The following is a 12266-nucleotide window of genomic DNA, read 5'->3' on the forward strand; positions in this document are numbered from 1 at the left end:
CATAAGCTAAAGAATGACCCTCGTTTTGCACATTCTTCATTGCGATTCATAGTCGCTATTTAAAAAAAAAAAAAATACACTGTTCACACATTGAGCAAAGCGAGGTACGGCGCAATTTTTATTTGCAAGTCTTTAAGATAAACCGAGAGTCTCTTCGTTTCTCGCATTTTCATCGAATTGTACAATATATATCATTATGGATATAATTAGAAATGTGTTTTTGTTTCTCAAGACCGTAGAAAACTAAACGGTTGTCATAGATGTAAAAGAATGAGTGAAACAAGCGAGGGCATTAATAGTCTCGGCTAATATTAAAGAATAAAGACTAAAGGGACTTCAGGATCTCCATTAGATCTGCTACGACTCTTGTTTGTTTTAAACAATCACACATGAGCTCTTAGTATTGTTACAAATGAATAATTGCTTACATTTACGACTTGACATTACGGCGGAGCAGCAGTGAAATCATGGGATGTTGATTATGATTTTTTTTTTGCGACCATATTGGTTTGACTATCAATCATCATGCTTTTTATCTTGGCAGGATAAAAGAAATCTTCATCGTGCGATTATCACTATTGCTCCATCGTAAATATATAGAAATAACGTGACGGAAATCGAGAACCGTTCAGTTGACATAAATCTTTATGATTCTACAAAGAAAGAATAATAATGTATCTTTTATATATCTAAATAGCTTTTCTTCATTTATTCTAACGATTGTACGGACATTCCTTCTTTTTTCTTCATATAAAATGTCGATGACGATAAAATCAAGACCACAACAACAATGCAATGATGAAACTGTGTAATATCGAATCCTAAGATTCACGGATTATATTCGGAGTAAATTCCTTTATCTTTTCCGTTTCCTTTTTTGTTTCAACATACATGTATACACATGCGTTCGCATACAAGTGCATTCGCCTGTACGTTTAGAAGCCTAGTACAATAAAATCTAACGCCAAAGTTCAACTTAGTCTAAGTCTAAGCACTTACTTAATATTATAATTAACGCGTTATATTTACATTTAAAAATAGATTCAAGAGTTCATATGTGGGTGGTACGTTTCTGTGTACACGACAGTCCACCGAGTCTATTTCAAGTGAAAATTTATATTGTTACCACTGTCCCCCACAGTATATTACCTGTCCATAGGCCTAGTGGCTGGCACCGAGCTTTCCACAAGATCATGTTTCTCAACCGGTGAATTTTCTAAAGTGTAATCCACCGGATATTTTTCGGGATACGTTGGGGTGGCCTCACCCTGCTGTCTCAGTTTCAGTTCGCTCGATCTCTCCTGATAGAAGCTTTGCGACGCCTCAATATTCGGCGACGAAGACGATTGTTCTGTCTTCCCTTCCAGATCGTCCGTGGAATAGTAACTTTGGCTCGCTTCGCTTTCGGGTCTACTGGGATCGTAATAGCCGGGCGAGATACTATGACTGGTGTAGTTGGGCGTCTCCTCGGTCGGAGCAAAGTAGCTTTGACTCACCTCCTGAGGATTGCCCTCGTAATAGCCACCGGGTGTGACGTGTTCCTCGTGCGGATCTTCTTCCAATCGAGAATTCGCATCCTGATCTACAGACTCATAGTAACTCGCTGTTACTTCCTGGTGATGAGCGTAGTAGCTCGATGGTTCGTTCCGGTGATGATCGCTGCTCTCCGTGACAAAGTTCTGCGAACAGGTTTCCTCCAGACCGGGCATCGAAATCGGCACTTCGTACGACGTCGAGACGTTTTGCTCGACAATCACTTGGTCCTCGTAGCTGGAAGTAGGCACAGAATCTACGTGATGAGTCGACGTGATGTCGGGATTCAAGTTATACGATGAAGAGGTCGGGATTTCCGGCACACCATTATCATGAATACTAGGATGCTCCGCGTTGACCGACGTGTCCGGTATCACGCTGGACGAGGCGATGTTGAGCTCTTCGCATGGCGGTATTTCGTATGATGACGTGCTTATCGCACTCTCCTGATCTTGATCGCGCTCTTGATTCTCGGGTGTCTCCGGTACGTAGGACGAACTTGCTGTTTCGTCCTCATTCAATCCGGAATTATTTGTCGACACGGATGATGTGCCTATACCATCGACACCGACGTCATTCGACTGTGACGGTATATTGCCCTCCTGACTGATCTCTGCATCGATTTCCAAATTCTCCGCCACACTCTCACCTTTGTCGACTTCGTAACTTTGCGTAGGGAAACTCTGATCGTCGATCGCCTCGTCGACACTCGGTCGCTCCACTTGACTTTGCACAATCTCGTTGAAAGACTGCGTTGGCGCGTTTACATTGGATTCCGCCAAAGCTTCATAAGATTGGGACGCCTCATTGATCTTTGTATGTTCAAATGATTGTGACGGTGGTTCCGCCACGACAGTCTCCTCATCCATCTCCATCGGTTCATACGCGATAGACTGCGTGGCTTCTCCTGAAGAGCTCTCCAACTTGGGGGCAGATTGACTGGGTAAATCGATGGAATCGCTGCTGACAGATACATTGAACTGCTCATACTGAGACTGCGAAGGCGTTTCTTGACTAGCTTCCGCGATTACCTCCTTCTCCTCTTCCTCCTCTTCTTCTTCCTCAAAACGTAGTTCCATACTCTGCCGCAAACGACGTCTGTCCGATTCTTCCTGCGACGATGGCTCGTCCCTTTGACAATCCTTCATACTTTTCTTTGTGTCAATCGTGCTTCCGGTGAATAGATCCGGTTCGACTGCTTCATCCAATTCCATAGTTGCATCATTCGAAGGATTTAATGATTCGGCTGATAAAACTCGCGAAGCTGTTCTATGGGCTTCCTTTCGATTTGACATGCCTGCTGCTTGCTGATCTACCGACTTAGCTTTATTGCTAGATTCTTCAGAAACCGCTAGCTGCTTCAACTTATCCATCGCCTCATACGATTCGTTCGCAGTTTTATGTTCGCTCGAGTCCGTCACTTTGTAGGTCAGTTGTTTCACAGATTCTATCTGCGAATTAGGTCCGGATGTAATCAAAGTGGTTTCGTCTATTGTCGATAAACCGATAATCGACGTATCGTTTTCTTTGTTTTCCATTTCCTGCACTTCTATTGTACTCGAAGCCGTATCTTCGTTAGTCTTTGATTGCTGCAGAATCAATTCTTCAGATGTGTTAGAAACTTCCTGAGAAGAATAAACACTCTGCAACGTCGGAGACTGTCTCTCGTCCAAATTCTTATTGGTTGACATAATCAGTTTTTGAGGAGAGACTGAAATTTGATTTTCCGGCGTCTTGGAGACCAACATTTCCGATACTGGCACTTGCACGAACGTTTGCTCGGCGACGATCGTTGTTGTTAATTGCGAATTGTCCGCGTACGTATCGTCAATGATCGGCATCGACGGAGTAGTTTGTACTTGCGCGCTCTCCAGGACACTGTTCGGCATTGTGACTGTATACGAGGATGACGGTGCAATCGCGATCTCAGCGCTCTGCACATTCCGCGTCTCTGCAGTCGCGATATTATCCTCCAGATTTGAAATCACCAAGTATTGAGTACTTGCGGGAATTTCAGGATGAGCTATCTCTTCGCTCGCTATCGTCGCCGGACAATCCATAATCTCCCCGATGTCTGGCATCGAGTTACCAGGGATGTGAATCTGTGTCTCTCCTGTGGCGGATATGTAGGAGATGTTGGGATTCGTAATGGTAATCGGTAGTTCGAGGGAAGATGGAATAGTGGAGACGACCGATGTGGAAGCCGGATCCGTTGACTGAATTGGCATATTACTCGGTACTTCAAGTGGTGTCATAATCGGTTGATTTAGAGTCAATGAAGTCTCAAGCACCGAGGGCGAGGATATCGGTTCTGTAGGCGGTATGATGGTCGATTGCAATATCGTCTGATTGATAAGACTTGTTTGAGTCAAACCAGTTTGAGTCATGACGCTACCTGCTTGATTGTCTGGCAAACTGATCTCTTGCTGAAAGTCAGTGTTAGCGAGAGCAGCCGCCAGGATGTCCTGATTGGATGTTTGTATCACCTTTGACGAGGGAAAACTCTCACTCACGATCGCCGTTTGACTAGTCTCTGTCACGCTGCTGGTTTGAATGTTCGGCAAGACACTGTTGTCGAATTGAAGAACAATGTTGTCTAGAGCTCCGACCTCCCCCAGAGAACTGGGATCTATGTACAAGGTTCTCGTGCCGTCCGGATTCTGCGTAGTTCCTTCTAATGACATAAGAGTATTGTTATCAAGTGGTTGTATCTGTCCTTGTTCATCTATCGTCACCAATACATAAGTTTGCGTGCCATCGCTGCTTTCTGTCGGTAGAGCCATAATCTGAGGCTGGGCGGCCGCCTTTGTTTCGCCCACTTTTTCCGTATTTTCAGTTTGGAATTTCTCGACTTTACCTTGCTCTTTCTGAGATACATCTAGGATTAGCTGAAGATCCGTTTTTGCTTTCTTCTCTGATTCTAACGAGGATAATGTAGCGATACTATTAGTCACGGTGACATTTACATTCGACGTGGTGTTGGTAGTGGTGGTGATACTGGTGGTGGTCAACAGATGTTTTTGCGCCTTACTTGAGATTTGAGATCCTTTGACGGAGGACTTGGAAATTGTGGAAGCTGTCTGTTTCGAGTGGGCGACCGTTTTGGCGATCGGCGAATTTGCAACAGTGGTCGTGATAGCGGTGCTAGTGCTGCTAGTGACGAGTGTCGCGGTAGACGCGACGACCGTCTGCTTCGTTTGAGCGCTTTGCATCGTTGGCATAGCCGAATCTTGCATTTTTTGGACGACGATCTTTTGAGTTTTCAACTGGCGACTGCTAGTTCGAGGAATAATGACTTTTTGTACGGTTGGCGATACGGCAGCTTTACCCTTCGGCTGCACTTGCGACACCATTGTTACTATTTGTTGCGTATCACTCGGTGAAACAACACCTTGAATAGTACCAGGTTGCGTCATCGTTTGCTTAATAATCTTCTTGCCATGCGACATACTTTTCTGAGATATCGTACCGGTGCTAGCAGTGCTTTGGAGAATCAACGTACTGCCCGATGATGATTTCGCGGATGGCAACGCCTTTGTTTGTGAAGCCGATATCTTTGTCGGTACTTTTGAAGACTTTTGCAGTATCGGCAGCTGTACCTTTTGCTGTAATTGATATTGTACCTTGCCGCCTTTAACCGGACTCTTAGCAGCGATGGCTTTAACCTGCTGTCCGGTTATTGGTGTTAGAATGGTACCTTTGTTACTAACGACAGCTTGTGTGCCTAATATGGTTTTACCGGTGATGGTTTGAGACACTGGCGCTAAGATCGCTTTCGTGCCACTTAGACTTTGAGCTTGAGGACTTAAAAGAGTCGTGCCACCTTTCGTAACCAGAGTCTTCGAACCGATGATGGTTTTCCCACTCAAAGACGAAGCGCTGATTGGTGTATAAATGCCGTCCTTGGTGATAATTCCCTGGGACAACGTACCTAATAACGCTGTTTTACCAATAGTACCTGAAATCGGAGTAAGTACGCCCTTAGACGTGATTATGCTCTGCGTATTGATGATCTTATGACCACTGGTGGCCAGTTTAGATGTGGTAGGTGAGCCAGCAGCAGCAACACTATCAGCCTTTGGCGCGATGACAGTCTTAGTAGCGATTAAACCACCTTGTGGATTAATCGGACACAGCAAATGACCCTTGCTTGTCATGATCTTCTGTACTTTGGCGCTCAGGGTTTTGGAAATGTTTAATGGCACCATTTTGGTCTGGCAAGACTGTCCTGACGTCAATATAACGACTTTTCCACCTTGTTGAATCACTTGTGCGTTGCCTGCTGCTTTGCCACTGGTTGAAATAGCAACTTTTTGTTGAGTGCCAGACTTACCTTGAACACTGTAACGCAGTTGTTGGCCACCCGCGGTTTGCACGACGACATATTTTCCTGGAGTAGTACCTTTCTGCGTCAAGAGGGTTGGCGTTTTACTAGTCGGTTGAGCGCTTTGAAATTTCAAACCTTTCACCCCACCGGTGAGCGGCGGTACTAGTGATTTAACATTCGAAACGGTTGGTTTTGCTTTGCTCTTGGTCTTTAATATCGCTGGTACACCGCTCTTTTTCTTCGTCGGCGACGTTTCTGTTGCGGTAGTCTCGTTCGTGATCTTGAATTGAGTTTGCTGAGTGGGCGATACTATCCGCGTGGTCGGAGTAAAGGAGAGCGTGGTCGGGATCGAGCTGGAAGCTGGTATAATGGAAGATATAACAACGGGCATCTGTTCTATACTCTCTGGCGTTAACACGTCTTCGCTTAGAACAAATGGCATCGAGTTGATGTCTAGTTCCATGTCCGCGAGGCTTTGAGCACTCTGTTGTACGTATTTCTCTGTAATCGGCGCAGTCATAATAGTTTGCAACGTAGCCTCGCTTTGTTCTTTATTCTGTGCTTCCAGAAGCGCATCTGTTTCCTCTGTCTTTAATACTTGAAGTTTTTTAGTCAGACACATGTGCGAACTGGACTTTATAGCAGTTTTTACCTTGCTGTTCGATGGCAATGTTTCTATTTTAATGATCTTTGCTTTGGGGCCACTTCTTTGATCATTTTTCTTCGTAGCGTCTGCTTCCAACTTGTGTTTCACACCTTTCTGTGGCGGTACTTTATCGAGTAACTTTGTCTTCAAAATTTGCACCGGTTCAGTCAACGTTACGCTCTCTATTATCCGTGGCATCTCGCGCTTTTTTACTGGTACACTGATATCAGACGATAAAGATGTTGTGGCTACGGATATCTTCGGGATTTCATCTAATTTTTTGATAATGGTACTTATACTATTATTTTCAGAAACGGGAAGTGTTTCTGACTGAAGTAATGCTTTGGATGTGATAACAGATTCGCTGGATATCGATTCAAGTTGATCGTCAGTTTCGAGGACAGCATCTCCAATTTTGGTATCGATCTCAACATTTTCTTCGATAACCACTTCGATATTTTCAAGATTACTCGCAATAGATACGTTTTCCCCAGTTTGAATATCTGCAGATATTTCTGAATCTTTGTTGAAATTATCAATTTGTTTACTTTGCGCAGATACAGCAACGATATTGACATCGATTTCTTCACCTTTTCTCTTAGCAGTCTTGTTCTCCTTTTTCTCTTTGGGTAGTACATCAGCATTTTCAACTACCTTCTTCTTATCCATTTGTAAAGTCTTCAGGAAAGCCTCCTGGAATATATTAGTCGATCTTTCCTCTAAGAATAAGTCCTTCTCTTTTCTTCCTTTACCCGTTTCTGGAGTAAATTTACCTTTGTATCTCGTTTGCATTGAGGATCTCTTGGGTGTCAATTGTTGCTCGATTAATGTTTTCGTTGGACTCTTTGGTATATTTCTCGCATCGTCTGCTTTAGGCGATTTCAATTTAAATTGATCGACATCTTGCATCTTCTGCGATACTTCCTCCATCAATTGCATCTCTTGTTCTTTCACATCTGATTTATCTATATTTTTCAGCGGCTCGGAACTTTTTAAATCTTCTCGTTGTTCATTTTCGATGTTCAAAAATTTGTCAATATCGTCTGCTGCTTTGCTCGTCGTCGGTTCTCTTTTATCTTCTTCATTTATTTTTTCATCAATATTACTTTGAGATGCAGATTGAGGCTCAAGTTCAATCTTGGGTTCAGATTCGACTTTACATTCAGACTCAAGTTCAGACTTAGGCTCAGGCTCCACTCTTTTATTAGCTTGAATATCTGCGTCAAAAAAATCTATTTGTGACAATTCAAATTTTTTTATTTGAGATTTCTTCGGTGGTAGCATATCTACGTTGATTTTCAGGGCATCTTGCTGTATTTCAATTTTATCGGCATTTTCAGTTTGCTCTATAATCGATGGCTTTTCATAATCTTTAAAGTCTTCGGTTTCTTTAGTTTGTTTTGACGATCCATCTTCCTTCTCCATTTCAGATGATTCTTTCACAGCTTTGTCTACATCAAATCCTTTTTCCATTTTAGATATTGCTTCTGACTTTTGGAATGATGATATCATTTCTATATTTTCCGAATATACATCTACGTCAACTTTTTCAGCTACTTCGTCCAAAGATTTTACTTGTTCCTCGAGTACGTCGCATTTCATTTCTATAGATTTTCTTTCTTCTTGTTCTTCTTCTTTTTCTTCTTTTTTAGAAAAGACCTCCTTTTTGTTCTCAGATGTTTTATTTTTTATATCGATCGATAAGATGCTGACATTATTTTCAGCAACAGTTGGCATTTGATCGGATACTTCTATTTCTTGTTTATCCATTTGAGTAACGAGTTCGTTGTTCTTGTCAACTCCTTTGGAACGTCTGCCTCTTCTAGATTTGCTTGTGACTCTTTCAGAAGTCTTAGACTCACTTTCAGATTGACTCTCATCAGTCCTGAACGCTTTATAATCAGGCTCTTGAATGTATATATCAGATTCCAGATATTTTTTGTTCGGTTTGCGTCTTCTACCGCTATACGAACGATCTGTATCGGAATCTGAAGTCTTTCGTTCAATTTCAATCCTCTCGCTCACACGAATTCTCTTATTGCCTCTATTAGTTTTTGGAGTTTTGTTCGCATTGGTACTCTCACTAGTCGATTTCGCGTTCTTACGTGGTCGGCCTCTTCCTCTTTTAACTAATGCCTGCTCAACAGGGTTCCCCGAGAGACTACCAATACTTTGATCTAACATATCAATATCTGAATTTTCACTTTGTTCTGGTACAGTCTCTGCAGATTCGGATACAGTCTCATCTTCTGTTTCTGTCGTAAATCGTTCCGACAAAGTATCGTCTGCTTCTTTCATCGAAGCATTGTCATTAGATTCATCAATCACATCCTTCGAGTCAGTTTTTTCAGATTGAGATAAATTTTCATCATTAGACTTGATATCGGCTTCGTCCTTTACTGACATTTTATCTCTCTTTACATCTGGTACATTGGACGCAATTTTAGATACAGTCCTTTCAATATCCTTTACATTCAAAGAATGATCATTGTCATCATCTCTTCTCTCAACTTGAAATATTTCCACAATCTTTACCTCTGTTTCGCAGGTGTTAATATTAGACTTGTGTTGATCATCTACGGATTGTTTAGTTTTTTCTTCTTCTTCGTCTATATCTTCATCAGATTTCAATTTTGTATTATCTTGTACACTCTCATTGAGCTTTTCGCATACTTTGACTTCATTCTCTTGTCGATAGTCTCTACCTTGTATTATTTCTATTATTTCGTCAGCTTTCAATTCCATATTTTTACCCAATTCAGATATTTTGTCGGCTTCTTTCCTAATTTCATTTTTCAAAGCTTGACTCATTTCAAATTCTTTGATAATTTCTTTCTTCAAAGATAAATTTTTCTCGCCGAAAACTCGAGGAATCTTTCGTACAGGCGGTATAGAAGGTTCGCTCAAATCATCTTCATCGAAATCAAAGCACGATAGTCGTGATTTTTTGTCATCTTTATCAGAAGCATGTTTGCTCTCACTATCAGAACTTGAAGTATCTCTCTTTTGGGACTTGTTTAACATTTCATTAGATCTATCAATAATATTGATATCCTTTTCAGTATCCTCAAAATCGGATTTTTTATCAGAACTAAATTGGATATTCCTTGAAGCATGCAAACTATCCAATGAACCTTGCATCATGCGTATCGAAGCTAACTGTTCGGTTTCCTTAAGTAGTTTTTCTGTTTCTGCTAGAATTTCATTATTCTCTACAGTTGCAGTATTCTTGTCGCCGTAGTGCTCCTTGCCATCATCGAAACTTGATTGATTCTTTGTGGGTGAAAAATCAGTACTTAACCTACTATTTAGGGAATTATTTGTATCAACATTCATTTCTTCATCCGATTCATCATCCCAGTCGGCCAACAACTTTTCCCGCAATTCCGGATCACTCTTCTTTTTCTTATTGGATTTCTCGATCTGTTTCGAATGCTTCCGTTTAATCGATTCCTGCCTATTCTCCGTCTTCTTTTTACTTGATGTACCTTTATCTTTCTTCACATATTTTCGTTTTGGTGTATCAGAAATCCTACTGTGCGATTGAGAGTACGTTTTCACTTTCGATCGTGGCATTGGCGAGTCATCGGACCGGTGACTCTTTATGTGACAAATTATGACGTTAACACGCGAAGAAGTGAAATTACAAAAATGACAACGATATACTGGGGAACCTGCATTAGATGGAGTCGATGGTAAACTATTGGGTTGCTGACGAATACGGACCTCGTGATCACTTTCCCCACGTAAAAAACGTGGATGTGTGATCTTCCTCATGATCTCTGAACCATCGCTCCGCCTATGTCCTTCCTCGCGATCGCGTTTTTTCTTTGGAATTTTCTTCTCACCAAACAGAGCTGAGATATCTGGTTTCTCTTCAGGACAAAATTTCTCCTGGTTCAATATATCAGGATCTCCTCCAGTTAACTTCTCTGCCATTTCCACATCACCTGGGAATTTGTCCATATAACTGCTGCCATCTTTACTCTTGATTCTGTATTTATCTATTTATCCAAAACAAAACTGATTATTTTAATATATAATTTGATATAAGAAAATTTATATACTTCATTATACTTACCCATACCCTTTTTAATAAATTCATCTTTAAGCGTACAATTGTACTTGTAGATCTGTTGATAGTTTTTGACAAATTCACTAAAAGAAAAATTTAAATTATCACTTTAAACAATTTGTCTTATATAAATATATAAGAAAAACTAAAATTTGTACAACTTACTACGTGTCTTCTTGAAAAAATTTTACAGCAGCTATTAATGGCTTCTTTTTAAATTCAGTTTGTATTTCTTCTGGTAAATTATCCAGCCCGATGACTTGACCAGGCCACCAGCAAGCTCCCAATTTAACCCAAACGATATCTCCATCCAAATAATTGATTTCCGTTTGTTCACACATTTTGTATTGCAAAGTATTTCATTCAATTCTTTTATAAAATCAACATTGGTCAATACCAAGTGAGTTTCTTCAAAATCTATTTCTATAGAGAAACATTAGAGCGATTGCTCAAAATTGATATGCTATACAACAAAAAAAAGTTTCCATAAATTATGCAATCTTGGTATACAATTAAAATTAAACATTATACAATTAAAATATTTCGTATGTAGATAAATCTTGTTCAGGAGTGCATACATACCTTTATAACTACATGCAAACAGGTATTGCATGCAAATGCTGTAGCTGTTGAAATCTTAGCATCAGATAGCTGGCTCGTTCTCTTCTGAACAGTAATTATTTATTTTTCTTCAAATGAAGAAAGAATTATTGAATATATTATCAAATATAACCATGCACATAATCTTCATTCATAAATAATTAATTGCGAAATTTCAAAATACACTTAAAGTTGTCAGGACTATTACTGCACGTCTGTCGAAATGTTTTGTTGCAATTGTCTCTCAAACGAATGTCCCTCTAGAATCCCAAGCATACTCGTTGCAGGCGACGATCATAAAAATAACACTGATTCAAAATGAGGCTCATGTATCAGTATAATCGGCGCAAAGAGGTCCACGGTGTGCTCGTGAGAAATCCAAAATGCATGACCCGACTGCGTGGTGGTCCAGCTATCGCCTCGATGCTGACGTTGCTGGCGGCAGCTACGTCGGGCATCTTAAGCCCGTGAGTTGCCGTGAGTCGCGTGACGAGCGATCAGCCTTCAGTATTTTCCTTTCCACACGTATCTTTAGACACACACTTATCGTGTCAGGAATACTGCCGGCTAAATGCGATGGACACATTCGCGTGTGTATAGTATATGTAAGAAGCGTCGGAAAATATCGGTGAGCGTCGACGAGCGTCGTATCTCAGGAACGCAACGGTGAAAAGCGCGAGTACGCGCGCGCGCGCGCGCGCGCTCTCACTCTCTCTCTTTCTCCCTCTCTCTCGCTCGATCGCTCGCTCGTTCCCACCGTACTCCTTATTTCTCCTCTTTGTCCCTTTATCGTTCGTTCTCACTCACTCGTACGCAAACTCACTCCCTCACTCACTCTCGCTCGCTCGCTTTTTCTCGCGGCATCCAACTCTCTGTGCAGCTCCGCCGTATCTCCGCCTCGCGTAACGCACACCGTTCGGAAGCTCGGAAACTGCCAGATACACCTCGATTCACGTGATTTCGTCGACGACGACACATGCGATCATAGAGTAAAACAGGCTGAAGCCTGTGCGAAATGTACTAGACAACAACAACGTTGCAAAAATGCTACGTCGTTCGCGCAACACGACGTACGTTATACGTAC

General features: G+C 41.5%; 1 protein-coding gene across 1 annotated transcript; it reads right to left on the bottom strand.

The window, feature by feature from the left end:
* Positions 1-23: 23 nt before the first annotated feature.
* LOC108690341 lies at positions 24-12266 on the bottom strand. The gene is made up of 4 exons (XM_018197586.1): positions 11164-12266; positions 10747-11044; positions 10588-10664; positions 24-10510 (listed from the first exon to the last, which is right to left on the bottom strand). Exons 2-4 carry the CDS (start codon positions 10920-10922, stop codon positions 1146-1148), a joined length of 9618 nt encoding a protein of 3205 aa, XP_018053075.1. The 5' UTR covers positions 10923-11044; positions 11164-12266; the 3' UTR covers positions 24-1145.

Source organism: Atta colombica, unplaced genomic scaffold, assembly GCF_001594045.1.
Source record: "Atta colombica isolate Treedump-2 unplaced genomic scaffold, Acol1.0 scaffold105, whole genome shotgun sequence".
In the NCBI taxonomy this organism is placed as follows: Eukaryota; Metazoa; Arthropoda; class Insecta; order Hymenoptera; family Formicidae; genus Atta; species Atta colombica.

Coding starts and splice junctions, on each gene's coding strand:
- LOC108690341 (XM_018197586.1), bottom strand. CDS start 10,922: ATGTGTGAACAAACGGAAATCAATTATTTGGATGGAGATATCGTTTGG. Junction 10,665..10,746: donor TTTTTTCAAGAAGACACGTA/GTAAGTTGTACA, acceptor TTTTTCTTTTAG/TGAATTTGTCAAAAACTATC. Junction 10,511..10,587: donor ATTTATTAAAAAGGGTATGG/GTAAGTATAATG, acceptor TTGGATAAATAG/ATAAATACAGAATCAAGAGT.